The 26,095-nt window shown below is 40.6% G+C and overlaps 1 protein-coding gene across 1 annotated transcript in view; it reads left to right on the top strand.

Moving 5' to 3' along the window:
* The window catches only part of Rab2a (RAB2A, member RAS oncogene family), an 89,163-nt gene that overhangs the window by 33,210 nt on the left and 29,858 nt on the right, over window positions 1-26,095 (top strand). The window contains exons 2-5 of the mRNA XM_076563933.1: window positions 670-741; window positions 11,463-11,530; window positions 22,044-22,126; window positions 22,539-22,631. Of these exons, the coding sequence (XP_076420048.1) occupies window positions 670-741; window positions 11,463-11,530; window positions 22,044-22,126; window positions 22,539-22,631 (316 nt within the window). The remainder of the gene's footprint in view (window positions 1-669; window positions 742-11,462; window positions 11,531-22,043; window positions 22,127-22,538; window positions 22,632-26,095) is intronic.

Genomic DNA, 26,095 nt, shown 5'->3' with positions numbered 1-26,095 from the left:
TGAGATTCTTGGAGATTTGTCCACTGAAGAAACGGATTTGATACAAAGAGAAGCATAAGCTTGGAGGTAAAAAAGGCTGGCTAGTTCTCAGGGCCTACAGAAAAGGCTGAGCCCTTTACAGAAAAGGGACACTATTCCGATCAGTCCACACTGCTCTAGGGTGGAAGGGTGCCACTCGGGTGGCACAGCTGCGTAGAGGGAGCTTAGCATTGAAGAAGTAGAGTTTTGTAAAAGTCTGTTGGATTTTGACTTTTTAGTTAAGTAAAGATAATAAATGAGTTCTAAAGTTACTCTGTGTTGTAAGTGCTTCATAATTTTAACTGACTTAATTCTCTCAGCTCTGTGATATAGATGCATTCTTATCCTCTTTTTGTAAATGACACAGAGTACACAAGTCTTGTGCAACTTCCCTGGGTGGTGCTGTGGTGGGGACTGCTAAGAACTAGTTGCTTTCTAGGAGTTTAGCTGCCATGCCTCTTTTGCATGGAAAGCTAATGAAAAAGGAAGAGAAAAGGGTTATTTTAAAATTTGAGAACTGCAAATAATGGCTGACTGGATGACAGTGGCAGAGCCCTGGCTGCCACTTTTCTATGCTTTGTAAGTAGGGTCAGTGTTAGCTTCTGTGGTTTTTACTTTCCTCTGATTATTTGTTTATTTTTTAATTCCTAGGTGTTGGTAAATCGTGCTTATTGCTACAGTTTACAGACAAGAGGTTTCAGCCGGTGCATGACCTCACAATTGGTAAGTTTTATACAAGAATAAAACATTTGAAGAAAAAAAAAAAGAAACATTTGAAGTTTTCAATAGCTTATGTGCAGTATGCCAGTGGATCCATTGTAAAAGCAGTGAAACTAGATTTGTTGTGCAGAATTTAGTCTCCATTACTTTTTGGAAATACATATTGTATAAATAAATATTAACTGACTTTTCATACAGGGTTAGAATACAAAAGACATTAGTACTTAAGATTTCAATTATATTTAATTATGAATCATACTATTAAGAGACAATACTGCACCATGGTAGGAGCTTACTGGAAATTAAAGCAAGTCTGTCAGTAACTGGGCAGGCTGCTTCACCACTCCACATTCCAGCTTTTCTGTCTGTGGAGGATGATAGTAAGAACTCCACAAAGTTACTAGGAGCAGTAGGTGAACTGTAGCTATAAAGCATTGGAACAGTGCCCTCCAGCGTGGCAAAAACTGCTTTCTTACCTATAATTATTAACCAGGACCATCAGCAGAGTAGGAGTTATAAATGAGGTAAGTTCTAGTAACAAATAAACAGTGTTAGTTATTGTTATTTTGTATAGTGCTACTACTACTTTTTTACCAGTATGCAAAGCTGCAAATTTAAAATGAGTGAAAAAACTAAGAATTTTAGATAGTCACAGTTTGAAAAAAATATATTGATGGCCAGGCATGGTGGCATGCTCCTGCAAACCCAGTACTTGAGAAGCAGAGGCAAGAGGTTCACCACAGGCTCAGAGCTAGAGTGGTCATTATAGTGAGTTCCAGGCCAGCCAGGGCTATGTAGCAAGATGTCTCTTAAAAAATTAAATTATCGATCATTCGATTGATAGGTAATCTATAGCAACAGTTCTCAATCTGTGGGTTGTGACTCCATTGGGGGTCGAACTAACCTTTCACAGGGATTGCATATCAGATATCCTGCATATCAAAGGAGTAATTGGAAATCTCATAATTCTTTTGCTTAGTAACAGTCACTGACTGTTTATTTCTGTCTGGGAGTTGTTTTTGTTTTGTTACTGTTTATTTAAGAGAGATCTCAAAATGTAGTTCAGACAGGCCTTGAATTTGCAGTCCTTTTGCCTTCAACCTCTGACTTCTAGGGTTACAGTTGTGTTCTACCACATGCAGCCTCTTAACTCTAGTGATTCGGTTACTTTACTGATTACTCTTTCATGAACAGCAAATGCAGGAGGACCTAGGAGTTCAAGGCCAACCAACTTCATCTCCATAGTGAGTTTGAGTTTAGTCTAGGCAACCTGAAGCCCTGTCTCAAAAAAACAAAACAGAACAAAACCAAGCGAGAGGAGTGATGAAGGGTAGTTCAGCCAAGACTAAGGTTGAGTGAAAAATTCTTTTAGAAACCCACTGCTTTTAAACACAGGTATTCTTCTACTTAGGCAGACAGTGCTTTCTCTAGAAGACATGGGTGATTAAATGCAAATCTTAGTTAGCATCAGGCATAGGATTCCTCCCTGTGAGGGAGGCTCCAGAGGTAATGCCATTACTCTTGATTGCCCACCAGAATGTAATAGTATGACAGCCCTGTTGTTAAAAACACAGTGCACTTTTGTTGCAGGACAAAAAGAAATCAAACTGGAACTTCCTACCTGTTGGTTAATTTCATAGTTGGAAGGTGCTCGGCAAGCCTCTTTGGGAGATAAGCTATCAATGCTGTTACCCAGCAGCAAACCCTGCATGTTACAGTGCTGTTCTTTCAGGCACGAAATACCCACTTTTGCAACAGTGGCACAAGGTTATGGCGGTAACTGTACGCTTTTGGATTCGATTCGAGGCCTGTTCCACAGGAGGGAATTCATGTCTAATACTCTAAATTTGCTTAAAAGCCCATGGCTAGGGAGGTCGTAGGCCCTAGCCCCTTAGGGCATATTACTGTTGTCATATTAGATGAACAGAATCATTATCATTATACAGACAGATTAGTGTTGCCCTTAGTGGTGAATGCAGAGCCTCAGGACTGGTCAAAGTAGTGAGAAGAAGTGACTGTCAGTGCTTAGTCCTAAATGTTACATCTATATCAAACACCCTGTCCCCACTCCCTGGCTTAGATAAAAGAGGGCATAGAAAAGAATGTTAGAATTAAAAGATGAAGGTTGCTAGGAAGCAGTATCTCCTGGGCACGACATGTCCATTTTTCCCCTGAACTACATAAGATCAAGCAAACAAGACTAGTCAGCATTCCAATAGGCAGCACTAAACTGAGTGGACTCCATCAGAGGTCTACAAAAAGAGGACATGCATCTGAAAAGGGGATGATGTGTTCAGCACTGGGGAAATAGAATTGGGAGGTGCATATGATCATGATACATTGTTTACATGTATGAAATTGTCAAGGATTAAAGAAAAGATATTTTTTAAAAGATGTATTAGTTGCTTTTTTTATTGCTGTGATGAAACTTCGTGCCCAAGGCAACGTATAAAAGAAAGCATTTGATTGGGCTTATGGCTCCAAAGGGTTAGAATCCCTGGTGGTGGAGTGAAGGCATGATAGCAAGAGCAGCTGAGAGGTCATTTCTGGAACCACAAACAGGAGGTAGAGAGTACACCGGGAATGCACAAGCTTTTCGAAATCTCAAGGCCCACTGCTAGGGATACACCTCCAACAAAGCCATCCTTCCCGTTTATACCAGCTAGAGACCAAGTATTCAGATGTGAGCCTATGAAGGCCATTCCCCTTCAGACCTTCACAACAGAACAACCTCCAACAACAGGAATATCTGTAAACCACTTGTTTTGATAGTTTCAAGTCTATACAGTGATGATGGGTGGAACTGGTAACACTGTTGAAATCTAGTTCCATGACACCCCCCCCATTTGTTTGCTTTGCAGTGGATTTGAAACCCTAGTAGTAGCCAGTTGTACAAAAGGAGTGTCCTAAAATGAGTACCAAGTCGTTGTTCTTAAGAGTTTTTCTAAAAGCTGCGCTTCCTTGTCGTTGAGTCCTGTGCATAAATACCGAAGTTGCTGCAGTGCACCCCGTAGAGCAAATGATCCTGATCCCTGTCAGAATTGGCATACACGGTACTCGGGAGAGGACAGCTGCCAGCTGCCTTCACTAGCTGGTTGGCTTATGGTAGACATGGGAAATTGGAGGCTAGAAGAAGAGAGAAGGCAGGGATCGTTTTCTGCTTCACTCTTAGCCTGGGCAGACTTCTATTCTCCATTGCTTCAGCTCCTGTCCCTTGGCTGGCAAGCCACTGCTAGTGCGGCTCCCGAGCTCTGACCCCAAAGTCTCCCTGTGTCCTCCTGGTCAAGAAACAGCTGCAGCTCCCTGCTGTGCCTCATCTGGGAGCTGAGGCCCCTCCTCTTCTTTGCTTCCTCCTGTGTTGTAAGCAGTTCTGTACACTAGGTACTTAAATATTGAAGCATGCCTTTTGCTTTTCTGACTAAGACCCTGGTTGGTATATCTCCTTTTCACATCTAGCCCTCACAATTTTTTTTTTCTATTTTTTTTTTCCGGGAGGTGAGGATCGAACCCAGGGCCTTGCGCTTGCTAGGCAAGCGCTCTACCACTGAGCTAAATCCCCAGCCCCTATTTTTTAAAATTTGATTCTTTGACAGTTGTGTGTATGCATGTATGTATATGCATATATGATGAACTGTAGCCCTTGTTGCCCATAACCTACCTGTTGAAACCCTTCTCAGCAAGCCCCTCTCTTACTTTCCTGTCTGTTTTTAATGTGTAACCCACTGAGTTTAAATAGCCTGCATAAGAGTGGGTGGGAGGTTATTTACTGGAGCCTGGGCAACCTACCAGTGATGAAACTGAAGAAAGTGACCCCCTGCCTCCAGCCACCATTCACTGTCCTTCAAGAGAGGTGGGGCCTCCCGAGCTCACCCTTCTTCTGTGATGAAATTTGATGGGCTCAGTCTTACGTAAGTGCAGCTGCAGCTAGTTCATGAGTCTGTCAGCTGTTTTATGTCCAGAAGATACTCTTTCCAGCACTGTGCTCCAATGCAGTCTTCTCCAGACCCCTTCCACAATGTTCCCAGAGGCTTCGAAGTAGTGTGATATATATGTCCCACTTAAGGTCAGGTACTCCATAATCATTTCTTCTCTGCACTTTGACTGGTTGTGACTCTGTATTAACCCTCTGCACTGCAAAAAGAAGCTTCTCTGTTAAGGACTGGCTGAAAGCTGCACTGTTCTATAGTTATTAGTGTAAGTATTTAGAAGATAGTTTGATATTATGTTTATTTAGCAAAATAATAATAGTTGGTTCTCCTTTATGGCCCATGACCTCCCTCCTCATGTGTTCTTGGCCAGGTTTACAATACCAGGCATGAGTTTCCTCCTGTGAACTGGGCCTTGAATCCAATCAGAAAGCAGTTATCTGCATGATATTCATGACATGCCAATGGGCATATCTTGCCAGGCCAGTTGATTTTTGTAGCTCAGTAATCACAGCTGGCTAAGATTTTGATAACTTCTCCTTAACAGCTTTTGTAGCACCTTTTGACACTGTGAGAGCTAGCTAGCAGGAAGGAAGCGTCCAGGTCAATTCCAGCTGGATTTATTCATGTCCTGCTACCAAAGTCTCTAGTGCCTTGAGTAATAATATGTGACTATTTAAGTTTTGCTGGGCATGCTGGAGCAATGGCAACCGCTTATATTGTTCTATATGCTCTGGCAGCCCTCTGACCAACAGCTCTGGGGATATAGAGTTGTTGTTGTTGGCACTGGGGTTTTTCAAACTTCATCTTATGTAACAAAATCCACCTCATAGATTAAGCAAAATGAGACTTTATTGTTTTAAGTATTTCTTTGTGTCCTACAGAAACTGGGGGAGGGGAACAGCTGGATCAGGCCAGAAGAACGGCCTAAAGCTTTTAAGTGGAAGGAAACTTCTGCCTCTTTACCACGCATTTCCTTCATACCTGCTTTATTTTTCTCTCTGCCTATCCCCGTGGTTTGTTGTTTTTGTTTTTCCTGTCTCTGTGGCAATTAATAGTTAACTATGAACAGCTCCAAGGTTGTATTGTTCAGAAGATTAAAGGTTTTTGTAAATGTGTATCCAAGCTCTTTGGGAAAGAAAGTTCACTGCCTCGATTTGGTAGAGACCCACTTAATGGCTCTTATTAACTGGGAGCTACATATGTGGGTCAGCTCAGACCATAGGCCCAGGGTCAGCTTGTTCATCTTACCAACTCGGGCCTGGTGGTGATTTAGACGCATCGTCACATAATTACCATCATAATTCCCTAACCCTTAAATGTTAGCTAGTTGTCTTAGTTACTTTTCTGTTGCTGTGAAGAGACACCATAACCAAAGCAGTTTATAAACTAAAACATTTAGTCTTAGTTAGGGTTACTATTGCTGTGAAGAGATGCCATGACCACGGCAACTCTTATAAAGAAAACATTTAAATGTGGTGGTTCACTAACACTTTAGAGGTTTAGTCCATTATCATCATGGCAGGAAGCATGGCAGCATGCAGGCAGGCATGGTGCCGGAGAAATAGCCAAGTCTCCTACATCTTGCAGGCAACAGGAAGTTGACTGACTATCACACTGAGTGAAGCTTGAGAAAAAAAACTCAAAGCCCACCCCCACAGAGACACACATCCTGCAACAAGAACACAGCTACTCAAATAAGGCCACACATCCTAATAGTGCCACTCCCTTTGGGGTCATTTTCTTTCAAACCACCACAGGGGCCTAATGGCACACACCTTTAATCCCAGCACTTGGGAAGCAGAGGCAGGCGGATCTCTGTGAATTCAAGGCCAGCCTGGTCTACAGAGTGAATTCCAGGACAACCAGAGCTACATAGTAAGGCCTTGTGTCAAAAAGAAACAAAACAGCATAAGAAAGAAAAAGAAAGCATTTAATTGGGGGCTTACTTACAGTTTGAGAGGGTGAGTCCATGACCATCATTGTAGGGAGCATAGTGGCAGACAGGCAGGCATGGCATTAGATCTGTAGCTAAGAATTACATCCGGATCTGCAGGTTGTGGGGAGAGGGGGACTAGGCCTGGAGTGAGCTTTTGAAACCTCAAAGCCTGTCACCAGTGACACACATCGTCCAACAAGGCCATACCTTCTAGTCCTTCCTAAAATAATTCCACCAGCTAAGAACCAAGCATTCAAATATACGAGCCTAAGGAGGCCAGTTCTCATTCAAAGCACCACACTAGCTAGCATATTTTTATTTAGTTCAATTAGTCAGTTGTATGCTCTTTATAAACACTGGGTCTTGAGCTTATGGTTTCTATCAGTCTGCTTTCTTAACTTTCTCTCTTGCTTTTCTCTAACCCATAAAGACAGCATGCCCCATTGAGGCTTAGCTGCTTGCTCTCCAGTATTTTTTCATTTCTCAGATTCCTCTTCTCTGTGGCATTGGCTTGACAGTGCTTCTTATTCCAGGTACGGGAAATGAAAGTGTATGTCTGTTATTATAAGGAATTCTTATTGACAGGAAAGGTGCAGAAATGTTGGAAAACAGCCAGAGTATTTCAGTGTGATGCCCAGCTCCAACTTAGGTGGTAAATGAATAAGTAAGTCATGTTTTAAAACTTTATGATCAGGATTGTTTTTTCTAAACAGTCAGCATAAATCTTAAGGAAAATGTATGTGGGCATTTTGGCTTTTACCTGCTGTGTTCAGGGAACCTACATTCAGTAGGTTGGAATGTTTGCTAAGTGTCTTCACTCTGTTGTGTGCTTGCCTTTGCCTCATGGATAGCTAGATATGACTTATTTAAGCTTGGGCTGTGACTTTGGTGGTTTGAATGAGAATGGCCCCCATAGCCTCAGATATTTGAATGCTTGGTCACCAGAGAGTAGAACTGTTTAAGAAGGATTAGAAGGATTAGGAGGTGTGGCCTCGTTGGAGTGTTGTTTCACTGAGGATGGCCTTTGAGGTTTCAAAAGCCCGCACCAGGCCCAGTTTTTCTTTCTCTGTCTGCTGCCTTTGGATCAAGATGTAAAGTTCTCAGCTATTGCTCCAGTGCCATGCCTGTCTGCTTCCCACCATGATGACCATGGACTAACATTCTGAAACTGTAAGCACACTCCCAATCAAATGCTTTCTTTAATAAGAGGTCCGTTGGTTTCTTCACAGCAAAGGACAGTAACTAAGACAATAACCAAGAAAGTGTTAAATGATAGAGGGTTTGAGGGGTGGTTCCGTAGTTAAGAGTATTTACTGTGTAATTATGAGGACCAGAGCTCAACCCCAGTATCCATACACACCTGGAACTCCAGCTCTGAAGGATTTTGACACCCTCTTTGGATTCCATGCTCACACAGGCATGCATACCTGTACATATACACTCACACACAGACACATTCACACAAAAATAAATAAAATAATTCTTTCATTAAATATTAAATGATAGAAGAGAAGAAGTGAAAGATTAGGAAATTAGAGGAAATAAAAGATTGGATTAGTGTATTAGTCAGGGTTCTCTAGAGTGACACCTTATAGAATGAATCTCCACATACATATATAAAGGGGATTTATTAGAGTGACTGACTTATAGGCTATGGTCCATCTAATCCATCAAATGGGTGGCTATAAATGGAAAGTTCAAGAATCCAGTAGTTGTTCAGTTCATAAGGCCAATTGTCTGAGTTGGTCTTAAGTATACACTGGAATCCTGAAAAGGCGGCTCTAATGCCAGTAAGGAAATGGACTTGCTACTGAGGGCAAGAGCAAGGAGGCAAAGAGCAAGGCTTCCTTCTTGTGTGTCTTTAAACAGGCTTCCAGCAGAAGGTGTGGCCCAGATTAGAGGTGGGACTTCCTACCTCTAAAGATCTAGATTAAAGGTGTGTCTTCTACCTCAATTATCTGGACCAGAAGTGAATCGTCCCATTTCAAATGATCCAGTTAAGCAAAAATCCCTCACAGATGTGCCCAGACATTTTTGGGTTTTAGTTAACTCCCAATGTAGTTAAGTGGACAACAAAATACCCATCACAGTTAGACAATGTCCTCATATATTGTTGATCCTGTCTCTGAGAGATGTTAAGATGAAGCAAAACAGCTGCTTATAAATAGCTTCATAACATAATTATATTGAAAATTTGGAGGATTGCCTGGACCACCACCATCAGTGTGATATGGAAATGTAAACAGGGACTTAAATACTGATTACACAGTTAGTCGGGTCCGCCATGAGCACAAACACACATTATAGTCTCTCAGTCCCTCTTTCTTCCACTGCAGTGAACCTGCAGCCTCTACCTCAGCTGCCTAGTGTCCCAGTCACAGCCAGGACTTTGTTCATACTGATGTCTAGACCCACTCAAGAATTTCAGTTTCATACTTCTCTCTCATCTTCCAGCTCAGTTTCCAGGGCCACCTGTGACCCATTGGTCCACCATCTTTTCACTCAGCTGCTCACTTCCCTGCTTCCCAGGCTTAACTTAATCATTATCATTCCCATATGCCCTTCTATCCCTCCTCCTTCCCTCCCTGTGCCCTCTCATTTCCTTATTCTCTTGTAAACAAACATATGTCTGCTCCATGTCTGCATGTGCACCATTAGACACAGCTGGAGAAGCGCACGCTAACAAGTCTCAGTTTTCATTTCTCAGGATATTCAAGGGAACCGTCTGTATTTTCTGACAGTCGCACTGTATTTTCGTTTGTCTGTAAAACCATATCCTATGTTCTTGTGTTTAACCATGTAGTGCTTTTCCTGTTTTCACTCTCATTGATAATCTTGGTTTGTATTTCATTCAGAAAAATAAGACAAGTCAAGAAACTTTTGCACAGGTTCCAGCAGCTCTACCTTAAGAGCACTGTGCCAAGGAACTGCTTACTCCAGATGCTGTGGAGGATCTCTGAAGATCCTCACCACATACTCACAAGCGGCCGCCTTAGCAGTTCTTTTCTCCTGCATCATTAACTTTTCCTTTTATAGTGATTATTAGTCATGGCTGTTTTCAATCATTTTCTGTCACTTTAACAAAATTCTTCACAAAAAATTATCCCTGTCTGTCTCTGTCTCTCTCCCTCTCCTTTTCCCCCTCCTCTCTCGTCTCTGCTCCTATTTCCCTCCCTTCTTTGGTAGTGTGGTGGTTTTGTTGAGACAAGGTCTCATAGGGTGGCCTTGAACTCCTAATCCTCTTTCTCCACTTCCCAAGTGAAAGAAGTTTTCACTACTGTACCCAGTTCTCTGTGTGTTCTTCCTTGAGCTCTCTCGTTAGCCCCTCCCCCACCGTGTGCATCTCAAGCTGCATATCTAAATATACACATCTAAGACATCTCAAATGGTTTCCATCTGAGAACTCCTTTCTCTTCACCCCGGCTTTTATTCAGCTTACTGTTTTCCAGGTTTTGTAAAACAAAACAACAAAAAGTGGTTATTATCTTGTCAGTTTTAAATTGTTTTTGTGAATGTGGGTCTATTTTATAGCGCCTATGAAGTGTTTCTGTGTTTCTGTGATTGAAGGCTCTTACTGCCAGGCCTAACAACCTAAGTTTGATCCCAAGGACTCAAGTGGTGGTGAAAGGAGAGAAATGCTTCTTGAAGTTGTCTCTGATCCTCTCCATGCACCCTGTCTGTCTGTCTGTCTGTCTGTCTGTCTGTCTGTCTCTCTCTCTCTCTCTCTCTCTCTCTCTCTCTCACACACACACACACACACACACACACACACAAAATCATACACATATACATAGTAAATAAATTTTTTGTCTGTTTATCCATTGGCTTTGAAGGGCTTTTGTGCCATTGGGTGGTAGTTTTATGTATGTCTATGCCAGAGCAGATATAAAAAAAGTACATATGCTACTAATATGCATGTGTGCGTGCGTAGATGAGCAGATGTGTAAAAACTATTGTATTTTCTGTGGCATAATTTTACAGTTCTGCATTTTTCATTCTAGTCCATCGTGACTTGTGGGTCTCTTTTCTCTAGAGTGCCAGTATTTCTGAGCCTGAAAAACATGAGCATCACCATAAGTTCTATGTATTGACTGTATGCGTCCCAAGAATAGAATAAGCATCAAGCTGTATATCATGGGGGACAAACTATCTTTTTATCTCATCCTCCTGGTCACAGCTAAACAAATTGTAAGGGGCTTTGTTTTGCTTTGTTTTTTGGAAGAAGATCTTATCAAATTCAGGCTGGTTCCAGGTTCACTTTGTGGCTGAAGTTGGCCTTGAACTCCTGATTTTGCAATCTCCCAATGTTGGGATTACAAGAATATGCTACCATGCCTGAGTATAATCATATATTTTTTTTTTTTTTTTGATTTTGAGACAGAGTCTTTCTATATAGCCTAGCTATCCTAGAACTCACTATGTAGGTCAACCTGGCCTTGAACTCAGAGAAATGCCCCTGCTTCTGCCTTCCAAGTGCTAGGATTAAAGGCACATGCCACCAGCCCAGCCCTGTAATTTTTTTTTTTTTTTAATATTGCTGTGTAATCTGGATGGCCTCAAACTCAAAGCGGTTTCTCCTGCTTTAGCTTCCCAAGGGCTGGAAAGACAGGCCTGATTCATCACTCCTGGCCCTTGACCTGGATATGCAGAGTAGTAAAATATGCTCTAGATTATCTAGAGTCTAGATGACTCAGTTAAAGTGATAGAAAGCTTCTAGAGACCTCTGACTTAGCTTAGATATTTTCCAAAGTTAGCAGCTGTGTTTATCGCATATCCTAAAAACAAATACTTTGTGTTTAGTAGTTGAGTGTGAATTATTTCACTAGTTCCTTTAACAAATTATTTTCTGTTCTATTTAGGTGTAGAGTTTGGTGCTCGAATGATAACGATTGATGGGAAACAGATAAAACTCCAGATCTGGGATACAGTAAGTATAGCATTTATAAAAGTGCCTTGCATGCTTGTTTTGTTTAATGTTAAATATGTTAGACAGAATTTCTATAGCACTGAAATGAAATGGACTTAGGTAAGATTTTTCTTAATATTCAGTGGATGTGTTTGCAAGAACTGAGCATTAGTTAGCAAATCTGAGTGACTGCTTGGGCTTTGTGGTCTGAATAGAAACACTCCAGGGACTGGATACATGTATGCTTTTAAATGCTTATTTATTTCTATGTATTTGTGTGAGTTTGTATGAGTATATGTACACCACACATATGCAGTAGATACCTGTGGAAGCTAGAATAGGGCATTGGCTGCCCTAGAATGAGTAGAGTTACAGGCGGTTGTGAACTGCCATGTGGATGCTGGGAATCAAACCCAGTACCCTCTGTAAGAATAGCAGCTGCTCTCAACCACAGAATCATCTTTCCAGCTCCTAGAAATTGTATTTTTAAGGAAAATAATCACCAAGTCTAAATTTTAAAAAAAGTAGTAAATGTGATGTCAAATAAAAATACCACTATTATATAGTTATTTATCCTGGAAGCTCATTTATTAATTTAATTTGATTCAGTCTGTTCACTTGAAGCCTCCTAACTTAATATCCTATTTCCATTACTTTCCCATTTGATGAGTAAATATTACATGTATTCTATATAGTTTTAAATGGTGTTTTCTAATATGAACCCAGAATAAGCAAATGATTGCAAGCTGCAAATGCTAGTCTAGTTACTGCCCAGCTTTGTGAGTCCTCTTGCAGTATACTCAGTAACCTGGTTTTCCTTTTTAAAAGATTATTTATGAGTGAAATTTTTTTAGATACATAGAAGTAAAGTTACAGTGCGTGCCATAAGGCCACAGTTTTAAGACCCTTACATACTTAAAAAGGACCACGGGGCACTTTAGCCTTTATGGATTATCAGTACAAATAGTACTATATTAAAAATTAAAATTGGATTAACCTCCTGACAGGCTAGCCTGGGCTACCAAGTGAGTTCCAGGAAAGGCGCAAAGCTACACAGAGAAACCCTGTCTTGAAAAACCAAAAAAAAAAAAAAAAAAAAAAAAAAATTAAAATTGGGAAACTTACTAGGTACTTGGTTTTTGCTTTCATTTGTGGTGTGGGGGTTCTAATATGAGGCTTTGTGTATATTAGGCAAATGTCCTACCACTGAGCTATATCCTCAGTCTCCAGTTCATTTTAAAATAATAGTGAAAAGCTGGTTATTTATTAGGATAAGCAATGCAGCACTTATGAAAATCAATCTCACTCTTCCAAAGCAGAAATAATCAACATCCTTTGGTAGTGAGAAGATTGACACAGTGTTAAAGATTTGAACATCTCGATCTGTCTGCTTAGTAGGAGATACTGGAGTCCCGAGTCTCTTACTGCATCAAGTGTTACATGTGTTTAGCTGAAGTATACAAAGACAGTCCAATTTCATGCAAGTGGACAGTTGAGAATCACAAGTTGGCATGAACCTTTATGAAATGCAGGGAATGTAATTATCATATACCCCTAGTCTGTCTTCCTCTATTCACTCAGTTTTAGTTTCTCACTTGGCAATGCAGACGCTATTGAGAAAGTAATCAAAGAAAATACACAGTCTAAGACTATATTGCTGAAAACAAGCAAGTTGCCGAGGGTGGTTGCAGGATATAGATTTCCTCTTATTTCCCATGTGTGCCACAGCTATCCTTCCGGTGATAAACATTCTATCTGCTCTGTCTTGGAGTTCTCCATTGGACTGTGCATTCTTATGCCTTCTGACCTCTCTTCAATGGAGAGCTGACTTACCAATTTCTTAAGGGTTTCTTCCATTAGCCTGAAGAGTCTTAGTACTGCATGTGATACCTGTACGTGTTGATGTGCAAGTGGCTGTTCGGGGATGCCAGAGGTCATGTCAGGTGTTCTCCTTGATCATGGTCCACATTGGTTTTTTGTGTGTCAGAGTCTGGAGCTCAGCAGTTGTACTAGGCCAGTGGTTTCAGGGATCTATTATCCATATCCCCCTCTACCCTAAAGTACTGGAGTTATAAACATACCGCCATACCCAGTGTTTTATGTGAGGACTGGATAGCTGAGCTCAAGTCCTTTTACTTGGGTGGCAGGCACCTTACCAACTGAGTTGTGTCCCTGGCCCAACACTTTTTTAATTTAGATTTTCTTGGGCAACATTTTCAAATCAAAACTGCATGGAAAGCCTGGACACAGTGGCATGTGTCTGTAATCCCAGCACTTGGAAGGGTAAAAGCAGGAAGATCGAGAACTAAAGATCATCTTCAGCTGTATGGTGAATCAGATGCCAGTGTGGACTAAATTAAACTTTGTCTCAGAGAAACAAAACAGGGAAAACAAACAAAAACCTACATGGAAGGGCTGAAAAGTTTATCTCATAGATCACTTGTTTGCCTAGCATGCATTAAGAATCTGGGTCCCACCGCTAGTGTCCCTAGTGAAGGACAGAAGGAAAGAAGGAAGGCAGGAAGGAAAAGGCATGATAAAGTCTCTCTCCTAGCGACTTAAAAGTATGATCTCCTACCAAAGGAATTACTTTCTGTTTCATTCAAAGCATTACAATCCAGGCGGTGGTGCCACACACCTTTAATCCCAGCACTTGGGAGGCAGAGGCAGGTGGATCTCTGTGAGTTTGAGGCCAGCCTGGTCTACGGTCTACAGAGCGAGATCCAGGACAGGCACCAAAACTACACAGAGAAACCCTGTCTCAAAAAAAAAAAAAAAAAAAAAAAAAAGAAAAAGAAAAAAGCATTACATAAGTAGGTTGCTTTCTTAACTGATGATCTTAATAACACATGTTCAGCAGTGTAGTGTGAACCAGACTACTTGCTGTATTTTCCAAGCATGCCCTCATACCTTAAGGAAAAAAGGAAAATAGAAGAAACCCTGTGTTTCCACTTCCTCCAGCAGGACAGCGGGCTAATCTCTACCCTCTGTTTTCATGAGGGAGTTTGATGCCTTGAAGACATCATAAACACTAAGAAAGAATTCCAGAATTGAAATTGCTCATTAATTTCTTTTTGAATGTACAACTTAGCCAGATGTGGTAATGATATACCTGGCTAAAATGATCTAGCACCCTTAGGCTAAGGAAATCAAGAGTTCAAGACCACCCTGGGCTTTCTAGTGAGACACACTCAAAAAGTGGGAAAGGACTGGCTAGATGGCTTAGTGGATGGAAGCACTTGCTACCAAGCCTGACAACCTAAGTTTGATCCCTGTAACCCACATAGTGGAAGGAGAGAACCTTCTTCTGAAGTTGTCCTCTGACCTCCACATACATGCCATTGCATGCTCATTCCTGCACACATATGCATACTAAATAAATAAATGTAATAATAACAGTAAGCATATCTGTTGTCTCTTTAGGTTACGCCTTACAGAGAGTACCTCAGTGTCTCTGTTTGTCCCCACCTCCAACACCTCTTTTTTGACTCTGCTAAGCACCTTGTGCATACTAGGCAAGTGCTCTACCACTGAGCAGCATCCCCAGTCTTTTCCTCTTATTTTCATAAGATTGCTTTCTTTCTTTCATGCTTGAATTCCAAAAATCTTCAGTGAATGATGTCAGAAATAAGAGTGATCCCACACTTACCTGAGTGAAACAAGGTTCCCCTATCATAAATGTTTCATAGTGTGTCTGTTTATTTGGATAGCTTGCTGCATTTTCAGTGGTCCTCTCTTTTCCTTATCCAGAATAATTTCAAAAGTAGAGTGTTCTGTGGAAAAATAAAGGTTGTGCACTGTTTTGTCTATCTTAAAAAGTTAATATCCTGCTCTGTTGGTGATTACACCTATAATCATAGCATGCAGGAAGCTGACCGGGAAGATCAGGAGTTCAAGGTCAGTCTGGGCTGTTGGAGACTCAAAATAAAAAGAAATGGTCCCCATGTTCACGTCACTGTGTGTTAGGATGCTATTCAGCGTATACCTATTTCCATTCCTCCCGTTTTGTTTTGTTTTTTCGAGACAGGGTTTCTCTGTGTAGCTTTGCACCTTTCCTGGAACTCTGTAGCCCAGGCTGGCCTGGAACTCACAGAGATCGCCTGCCTCTGCCTCCTGAGTGCTGAGATTAAAGGCGTGCGCCACCACCGCCTGGCTCCTCCCATATTTTAAAAATAACTTTTCCGCAAAAAAATTTTATGCCTGCCTTCTTTCCTTTTTACTTTCTCTTTTAATTTTGTTTTTGTTTTACATAGCTAGAGTTTCATTGTTAGATCAGAGATAAGTATTCTTGTAACACTGACTCTCACAAATGTAAAATTTTGAATGGCTAGCTCTTTGGCAACAAGATAGCACATTAAAGTGCCTGCTATAAATACACTTAGGTTAGATCTGGTGGGACTAAGAGGACATTTTCACACTGTGTTCATCTCATTTCAATAGTGTCAGGACGAAGCCACATGGGCGTTAGTGAGTGTGGAGTGCAGTAGACAGCCCCTCAGCTTTGTAAAACCTGGATGGTTTGAACTGATGCTCCGAGGAAATAGAAAGTAGGTAGATAGGTGGAGAGGGAAGAATAGGTTTTTAGGAAGGGGGTTAACAAGAGAAACAAAGTCAGGGATATTCAGAATATTGGTGATACAGTAGGAAGAAATTGGCTTTGTGAGCAAGAGTGTGTGTGTGTGTGTGTGTGTGTGTGTGTGTGTGTGTGTGTGTGTGTGTGTGTGTGTGGTGTGTGTATTTCTTTCATTCAGTTGGTTTTTGAAACATCTCATTATCCTTAAACTCCTGCATTAGCCCCTTCTCCAGAAGCTGAGACTGCAGGCTTCACCACCATACCTAGCTATAAGACATTGATTGGTGTCAGACTCTCAAGAGCTTTGAGTTATTATGAAATTTTTGAACAGTACCATAATGTGTATACAGTTGAACTTCATGGAAGCAGTAGAGGAAAGCAAGCTGAATTTGCTGCTGTCAACATCCTGGTTACTACAAAATTGATGTCAATGGAGAGATTCAGACACATAGGAAAGCCTATTTAGGGGAGTGTTTGAGCATTGTAAGGACGTTTTAAATGGAGCACAGGGTTCCAGCAATCCTCTCATGAAAGAAGCAGCTGTGGGATTTCTTTGTGTACAAGCATCCAAGATTGTGATCTTAGCACAGAGCATCACTGTGGTTTGAGTGAGGATGGCTCCCATAGGCTCATATATTTGATTGCTTTGCCCTCAGTTGGTAGAACTGTTTAGGGACAATTAGGAGGTGTGGACTTGTTGGAGGAGGTGTGTCACTGGGGGTAAGCTTTGAGTTTTCAAATGCCTGTGCCATTTCCAGTTCGTTCTCTCTCTCTCTCTCTCTCTCTCTCTCTCTCTCTCTCTCTCTCTCTCTCTCTCTCTCTCTCTCTCTCTCTGCTTCGTGGTTGTTGTCTCAACATGTAAGCTCTACTACATGTAAACACTACTGCTGCAGCACCCTGCCTGCCTGCCGCTCACCATAATGAGCATGGATTAATGCTCTGAAACTGTAAGCCACACACCCATAAACTCCTTCCTTTATATAAGTTGCCTTGGTCTTGGTGTCTCTTTTGGGGGGGGGCGGGGTTCAAGACAGCAGACTTGCTCTATTGGGTCCACCCTCCCCTGTAGTTGGATATTTTGATTTCCATGTGTGTGAGGGAGAGGGAAGCAGGGGGCACCCTCAGTTTAATTAGGGTTGCTGGCAGGAACATGAGTAAGGATCTGTTCACAGGAGCATGTGCACCTTACCAGTAGCAATACCAATGAAGAAGTTGTCTCTTTTCCCAGCAACCACTGACTGCATTTATTTCCTTAGTGACAGATGGGGCCTTGTGATTCCTACCCACTCTCAACAGGTCCAATCTTTTGCAGTCGTGTGCTGATAGTCACAGCGCTGAGGGTCCAAGAGTGCGGAGTCTATGCCACATCCTAGAGAACGTGTTCACAGCACTCCACTTCTGATATTTTTTCCTTTCCATCTTCTGCATTGTTTCCAAGACTTGAATGGGTGATACATAGCACCTTCTGGCACTGGGCCAGCCAGTAGAGAGGAAGCTTCCAGCCCAGTTAATGCTCCATTTCTCTATGGCCTACAGTCGAAGCCTGTGGAGTCTTCAGCAGTAGTTAGTAGTTAGGATCTAGTTAGGATGGGCAGCCAACAGCCATGGCAATAGCTTGTATCTTTCAGGGGCCTCCCTGACCAACAGCTCCTTTGGAGGTGGTCCACTCCTGGTACTGGGGGTTTTGTCTGATAACCTCTGGATGGGACCTTTTTGTCTACGCATGCAGAATGCCTCTTTTCAAACTTTTTTCTGATATCTTTTGAGACAGGTCTCACGCTGTCACCCTGCCTGGCCTGGAACTTGTTGTGTACTCTAGGTTAGCCAACTTGTGAGCTTCCAGACACTTCTCTCTCCCATCTTGTTGTGGAGGTTCTAGGATTGTGGACACAAGCCACTGGGTCTTGTTTATTTAGATTCTGGGGATCAAACTCGGGTGTCAGGCCTGTATCACAAATGCCTTTATGTGACAAGCAATCTCTTTAGTTCTCTTATGTTTTAGTTTTGAATTAATTTACCAAGTATCGGGTCTGGCTGACTTTCCCCTTTACTCCTAGTTACCCTGCATTTCTCTGCTCCTCCTACATGGTTAGCTATCTGGCTGTTGTTTGTTTGTTTGTTTGTTTGTTTGTTTGTTTTTAATCAGCTGCTTTGTGAACTGATTGAAACTCCTGGTCTGTAGTCCCCATCTCTAACCCAGGTGATTTGGTTTTGCTTTCTGGTGCAGTTCACTTAGCCAGTGATAACTGTTTGACTAGATTGTCTTTCCCTTTTATAGTTTTACCTATCATGAATCCTTTACTGCAGAAAACATCTGGCATATTAGGTTGAAGTTTCCAAAATCCTTCTAACCAACACTTATAAAGAGGACCTGTATTTCCTAGTTCATTTAGAATTAGACCATTATGTATTAAAGTACTTTTTAAAACTAGATTACCTGGCTTTAATATGATCAAGAGAACTAAGTATTGGGCTAGTTTTATGCCATTAGTGTGTGCATGTTTGTTTATAATTGCAGAAGCCATAATAAGACATTTTACAGCACACGTATGTAGCTAGAGTTTTCCTGCCTGGCTCACAGTCAGGACAAATCTTTGTCACCCGCCAGTCCCACAGCTGCTCAGACCCAACCAAGTAAACACAGAGACTTATGTTGCTTCAAACTGTATGGCCGTAGCAGGCTTCTTGCTAACTGTTCTTATGGCTTAAACTAATCCATTTCCATAAATCTATACCTTGCCATGTGGCTCGTGGCTTACCGGCATCTTTACATGCTGCTTGTCCTGGCAGTGGCTGGCAATGACTCCTTCTGCCTTCCTGTTCTTTCTTTTCTCTTCTGTTAGTCCCGCCTATACTTCCTGCCTGGCCACTGGCCAATCAGTGTTTTATTTATTGACCAATCAGAGCAATTTGACATACAGACCATCCCCCAGCACAGCCAAGTGCAGACCATCTCAGACACCTGCACTCAGGCCTGTGGTCCTGATCATCCTCTATTCGGACCTGCTGGGTAAAGCCACGAGGAACCCGAGAATGGGCTCCCACAGGACATACAGAACATCCCACAGCACACGTATTTTACAATTGCTAGTGCCATTTCCAGAGACAAGGCCAGAGTGTTCTCAGACTTTCCTGTTGCAAATCAGGTGTCAAAACCCAGAAAACTACGAGGTGTGAATCACTTTTTATAACATGATAAAGGGCACAGATGCATTAGTAGTCTTTGGTTGTGATGTGTTTTTGTTGTTTGTGTGAAGTCAGTGTGAAGTGGCAAATTATACAAGTTATTTCTGTTGGGAACCCATTTGCTCTTTGCAAAACAGTTTGAGAGGAATGGGATTAAGTTATAGACTTTTGTCCTTAGTTTTATTTTCCTTTTTACTGTATCTTGCCTGCGCTGAAGTTTTACATTTTTGCTTATAGTAATATTTTTCTAGCAATGTGTTTATCTCTATTCATTCCACAGAATGTTCCAAAGAAATCATTCTAAAACAAGTGGTTCTCAACCTTCCTAATACTGGGACCCTTTAATACAGTTCCTCATATTGTGGTAAACCCCAACCATAAAATTATTTCATTGCTACTTTATAACTGTAATTAACTACTATTATGAATCATAATGTAAATATCTGATATGCAGGATATTTGGTGTGTGGTCCCTGTGAAAGGGTCATTTGTGCCCCCCTCCAAGGGGTTGTGACCCACAGGTTAAGAACCACTGTTTTAAAGGCTGCATGCATCCCTTTGTTGCTGGTCAGCCACAGAAAACATAAGAGCTTTAAGTAGGATTTTGTTTTTACATGTATATCACCTGTGGGGTTTTTTTTGTTTGTTTGTTTGTTTTTTTTGGTTTTTCAAGACAGGGTTTCTCTGTGTAGCTTTGCACCTTTCCTGGAGCTCACTTGGTAGCCCAGGCTGGCCTCGAACTCACAGAGATCCGCCTGCCTCTGCCTCTAGAGTGCTGGGATTAAAGGCGTGCGCCACCGCCGCCCGGCCACCTGTGGTTTTTATATGCATGCTTGTGAGTAGGTGCCCATGTTGGAGGATTCATGTGCCTGTGTGTGTGCATGAGGAAGCCAAAGGTTGATGTTAGATATCTTCCTTGATGGCTCTCCTCTTTCTTTACTGAGGCAGGGTTCTCATTAAACTTGGAGCTTGATGATTGGGCTAGTCTAGCTAGCTAGCTTGCCCTGGGGATACCCTTGTCTTTGCCTACCAGCAACTGGGCTTATAGGCATGCTGTCAGCTTTATGTGAGTGCTGGGGATCTGAACTCTGATCCTTACACTTCTAAGCTGTCACTCCAGCCACACAACTTTTGTTTTGAAATTATAATACATATCCTTTTTGTGTTATTTGCCATAAAATCATGGTATACATGATTCACAATAAAATGAATGTCTTAAAGATAAACTTCGTTGCCCCAGACTAAGCAATCAAAGAAGGGATTTCCCACATCTGTAGAAAGACACATCTCATTAAATGCACCTGTAAGCCCATCTAGGATCTTTTTGTTAAGTTTTATTTTGTTTTTGCTGTGTTTGAGACATGCCCTCCTATGTAGCACAGGCTAGCCTAAACTCACAGCCGTCCTCCTGCCTCAGCCTCCCATGTGTTGGGATAACAGGCATGAGTCACTGTGGCTGGCTTATTTTCTAGGTGTTTTGTTTTGTTTTGTTTTTTAACCTCAAACTATGTGAAAGGAACTGGCTGTTTGTGCAAGTTGGTTTTTTGTTTGTTTTTCCATGCAGTGGCTTTTGTCCTCTCATTCAGCATAAGACACTTAACTATTAGAACTGGCTCTTGGGAGAGGATTGCTAACTTAGATCTGGGAGTTACTGTTTGAATGAGAAGTGTGTCCACTTACGTGCAATGGAATACTGACCATTTTGTACATGTGGCTGAGACACTGGGTTATACAATTTCATTCAGCAGGCTTCTTCTGAGTGCTACATGAGTACCAGACCCAGTTCTAGGCATGGAGAGTGGGTGATATTCGAGACAGGGAATATTTTTGGAGGGTCAACAAGAGAAAGTGCTGGAACATACTGACTGAGTTTTAGAACAAAGCAGAACATGACAGAAAGACGTTATATTTATATCATAAAATCAGTACTAAGAACATGGAAACCTGAATATTTTTCAAGTTAATATATTTTAAGTACAAAATTACATCTATAGTCATCTCCTTCCCCAATCTTTTTTAGCAGAATGTTAATACCACAAGATAGAAAAATTATTGAACTTGACGTAATCTCTGGTGCCTGTTTCACAGGATATAAAGATGACTTTTACATCCGGTTGCCTCTTGACAGGCATTGTATATCAAATGCAGAGAAAATTGATTGTGTGAAGAAAAATTATATAAATTTAATTCAGAGCCTTTTTCTGTTTTTCATAAAATGATTGCTCAAAGAATTCCATCTTGTAGCTGTTGAAAGCCCACTGCAGTTTATGGTATAACTGATAAAATCTGCATCCTTGGCCTTCTGACAACCTTTCCACCAGCAGATGGTGGGCGTAAAGATGTCATTCATCATTTATTTACAATGGGCTTTATTTATTCTAGTGTCAACAGCTGCCCCGGGGAGTGGGTTATTGAATTCAAATGTGAGGCTCTGGGTTATTTGCTTCCTTTCAAATTTGTCTTCAGAGCTTCGTTGCTAGGAGTCCATTCTGGGCTCTAATAATGATTCATGTATTGTGAAGCCATTCAGTAAATTGGGTTGTCAGAGATTGCCAAAAAGGGTTAGGGGTCTTGTTTCGGGGTGGGAGGGTAGTGGGAATGCCGCCTGTGCATCCTGGTGATTGGGCAATAGTGCTGTTCTATGACTTTTCCCTAAGACTGGTGAAGTTTTCTCCTGTGTATGACCTCCTTTCCCTCATGCTCGGTTAGGTGTAATATGAAAATGTAAAGGATATTGTTTTTAAGGAAGCTTCTCAACCTTCTGTTTCTTCACAGGCAGGGCAGGAGTCGTTTCGTTCTATCACAAGGTCATATTACAGAGGTGCAGCGGGGGCTTTACTAGTGTATGATATTACAAGGTGAGTATTATCAGTTTTTCATCTCAGTATGAGGAGATTATTTCTAAAGAAGTGTGGTTACCAGTAACAACAGTATATCATCTTTATGCTCTAGCTCCTCACCCTTATAACTGTATCTTGAATCAAATTTAAATTTATTCTCAAAATCTGCAGATCAATTTAAATAATCCCAGATTGATCCATCTGGTAGTATTATATAGTTACTGGAATTTTCTAAACTGTGCTAAAAGTTGTATTTGTCCTAACTGAAATCTAAGCAGTGAACTCTAAATCCAAATTTTGTACTTTAAATATGGTTCTCATAGTGTAAGTGGCTGTGGCTAACATGGTTAATGTAGGGGGTCTGTAGACTGTTCATTGTGCACTATGAAGATAAATACTGAAAACTGAAATCACATACCATTATGTTTAGGAGAGACACGTTCAACCACTTGACTACCTGGTTAGAAGATGCCCGTCAGCATTCCAATTCCAATATGGTCATCATGCTTATTGGAAATAAAAGGTAAAAGAACTAACCTAGAGCTTAACTTGCATTCATGGTGAACATTTTTGTTACTATTTGTGACTGATTTGCCTGCATGAAGGTACTGTCTTCTTAAGTTTAAAGTTTCATTTAAATCCTAAGGTATTTCTTTAGATATTACCGTTAAGTTTAGCTTTTTATTAGTCAGTTTATTTTATGTGTTTGGGTGTTTTTGCCTGCATGTGTTTACATGCACCATGTGTGTGCTCCAAGGTGGTCAGGAGAGGACAACAGACTCCTGGAACTGGCAGTTGTGAGCTACCATGTTCATGCTGAGAATTGAATGCAAGTCCTTGGAAGAGACTTGCAAGGAACAGCAGTTGTTCTGAACCTCTGAGCCATCTCTCTAGTCCCAAAATTTACAATTATTGTTGTTATTGTTGCTGCTGCTGTTTATTATTATTTAAAATAAGATTTGTTCAAGGGTATACTTTTTAAAAAAACAGCCCAAGGAACTTTTGTCTTTTTGTTCTTAATTTCAGCACTCAACAAAAGCAGGCAGATCTCTGAATTCTATTTAGGCCAGCCTGGTCTGCCTAGTGAGTTACAGGCCAGCCAGGACTATATAGTAAGACCCTACCAAAAAAAACCAAAATAAAATAAAACCCACTGATTTGATGGAAGGACAAGGAGCTATTAAATATCCAGACTGAGCTGTATTATAGCACAGTAGCAGTAATCTGAGAGGTTGAAGCAGTAAGATCATCATTACAGAGCATGAGCCTGTTTCCCAAAAACTTGAAAAATACATGTGTTCATATTTATATTATTCCATTTGCTTTAAATGCTTAATAGAAATAAGTATCTGTACAAAATACAGGAAAACATTTCTCATTTTAATGACATAATAGTCATCATATCTATTAATACAATAAAAGATTATTTAGATATATTTAAGTGCTAAAGCACGAGTAGTATTTTTCAGTAAATATACGAGTCTCTTACTTGCTTGGTTAGAGTTACGCATCCCCCCCCCCCCAAGATATTTTATATTATTTGAGGCTATTGTGAAAGGCGTTGTTTTCCTGAATTCTTTCTCAGTTCATTTGACATTTGTATATAGGAGGGCTACTGGTTTTTGTGAGTTAATTTTGTATATAGCTTCTTTGCTAAAAGTGTTTATTAACCGTTGGAGTTCCTTGGAGGAATTTTTGAAGTCACTGTGGTCATTTGAAAGAAAATGGCCCCCCCAAAGGGAGTGGCACTATTAGGGGGTATGGCCTTGTTGGAGGAAATGTGTCACTGTGGGGCTGGGCTTTAAGGTCTCCTATGCTCAAGCTATTCCCAGTGTCACAGTTCACTTCTGTGTACTGATTAAGATGTGGAACTCTCAGCTTCTTCTCCAGCACCATGTCTGCCTGTATGTCACCATGTTTTCCACCATGGTGATAATGGACCAACCTCTGAAACCGTAAGCCACTGAAATTAAATGTTTTCTCTTATAAAAGTTACTGCAGTCATGGTGTCTCTTTACAGCAATTGAAACCCTAAGACAGTCACTTATATACATATACTGTTATATCATCTACCAATAAAGATACTTTGACTTCTTTTCCAATTTATGTCCCCATGATCTCCTTTAGTTGACTTACTGCTCTGCTAAGACTTCAGGTGCTACATTGAATAGATACAGAGAGAGTGGACAGCCTGTCCTGTTCCTGATTTTAGTGGAATTGCTTTGAATTTCTCTCCATTTAAGTTGGTGTTGGCTATGGACTTGCTGTAAATCACCTATATTATATTGAAGTATGTTGTATCCCTAATCTCTCCAGGACTTTTATCATGAAGGGGTGCTGGATTTTGTCAAAGGCTTTTTCTGCATCTAGTAAGATGAATACATGGTTTTTGTCTTTCAGTTTGTTTATGTGGTGGATTACACTGTCAGATTTTGGTATGTTGAACCATCCCTTCATCTCTGGGATGAATCCTATTTGATCATGGTGGATGATCTTTTTGATGTGTTCTTGGGTTTGGTTTGCAAGTAAAATATTGAAAATTTTTGCATCCATGTTTATAAGGGAATTTAGCCTTTCATTCTCTTTGTTCATGTCTCTATGTAGTTTGGATATCAAGGTCATTGTGGCCTCATAAAACAAATTGGGCAACGTTCCTTCTGTTTCTACTTTGTTGAATAATTTGAGGAGTATTGACATTAACTCTTCCTTGAAACTGGTAGAATTCATTTCTAAAATCATCTGTCTGGCCCTGGGCTTTTTTTGGTTGGAGACTTTGAATAACTGCTTCTACTTTACTAGAGGTTTTAGGTCTTTTTAAATTCCTTATCCGATCTTGATTTAACTTTGGTAAGTTTTGAGAAAATTATCCATTTCTTTTAGATTTTCTAATTTTATGGAGTACAGGTTTTTAAAGTATGTCCTTAAAATTCTGGATTTCCTCAGTATCTGTTGTTATATCTCCCTTTTTCATTTCTCATTCTGTTAATTTGGATAGTCTCCTTTTAGTTAATTTATATAAGGGTTTCTTAATGATTTTCTCAAAGAATCAACTCTTATTTGATTGGTTTTTTTTTGGTATTGATTTGTTTGTTATTATTTGTATGTTATTGATTTTAGCCTGAGTTTATTTCCTGCTATCTACTCCTTTAGGGTATGATTTCTTTAGTTTTTTTTCTTTCTTTGTTCTAGCACCTTCAGGTGTACTGTTAAGTTACTAGTAAGAGAGCTCTAATTTGGGGCGGGGGGCACTTAGTGCTATGAACTTGTCTCTTAGAACTACCTTCATTGTGTCCCATGACTTTGGGTATGTTGTGCATTCATTTCTAGGAAGTGTTTATTTCTTTATTTCTGTCTGGACCCATTTTTTTATTCAGAAGAGAGTTGTTCAGTTTCTGTGAGTTGGTAAGGTTTCCATTGTTGTTGATATCCAGCTTTAATCTGCGGTCAGATAGGATGCAGGATGTAATTTCAATTTTCTTGTATCTGTTGAAACTTGCTTTGTGACCGAGTATGGGGTCAATTTTGGAGAAAGTTCTGTGAGGTGCTGAAAAGAAAGTATATTCTTTTGTGTTTGGGTGAAATGTTCTGTAAATACCTGTTAGGTCTATTTGGTTTATAACATCAGTTAGCTTTAGCATTTCACTGTTTAGTTTTTGTCTGGCCTGTCTATTGATGAGAGTGAGGTATTGAAGTCTTCATTATCAGCGTGTGAGGATCAATATGTGATTTAAGCTGTAGTAATGTTTATTTTAACAAACTCAGGTGCCCTTGTGTTTGGTGCATAGATGTTAAGAATTGCAATGTCCTCTTGTGGATATTTCTTTTGATGAGTATGTAGTGTCTTTCTCCATTTCTTCTGATTAGTTTTGGTTTAAAATCTATTTTGTCAGATATTAAAATGGCTACACCAGCTTACTTCTTAGGTCCATTTGTTTGGAGTCTTCTTTTTTCATCCTTTGACCCTGAGGTGATCTATCCTTGATGTTA

Source organism: Peromyscus maniculatus, chromosome 2, assembly GCF_049852395.1.
Source record: "Peromyscus maniculatus bairdii isolate BWxNUB_F1_BW_parent chromosome 2, HU_Pman_BW_mat_3.1, whole genome shotgun sequence".
NCBI lineage: Eukaryota > Metazoa > Chordata > Mammalia > Rodentia > Cricetidae > Peromyscus > Peromyscus maniculatus.
The sequence above is the reverse complement of the archived record's forward strand: the minus strand, read 5'-3'. Positions and strand labels throughout refer to the sequence as shown.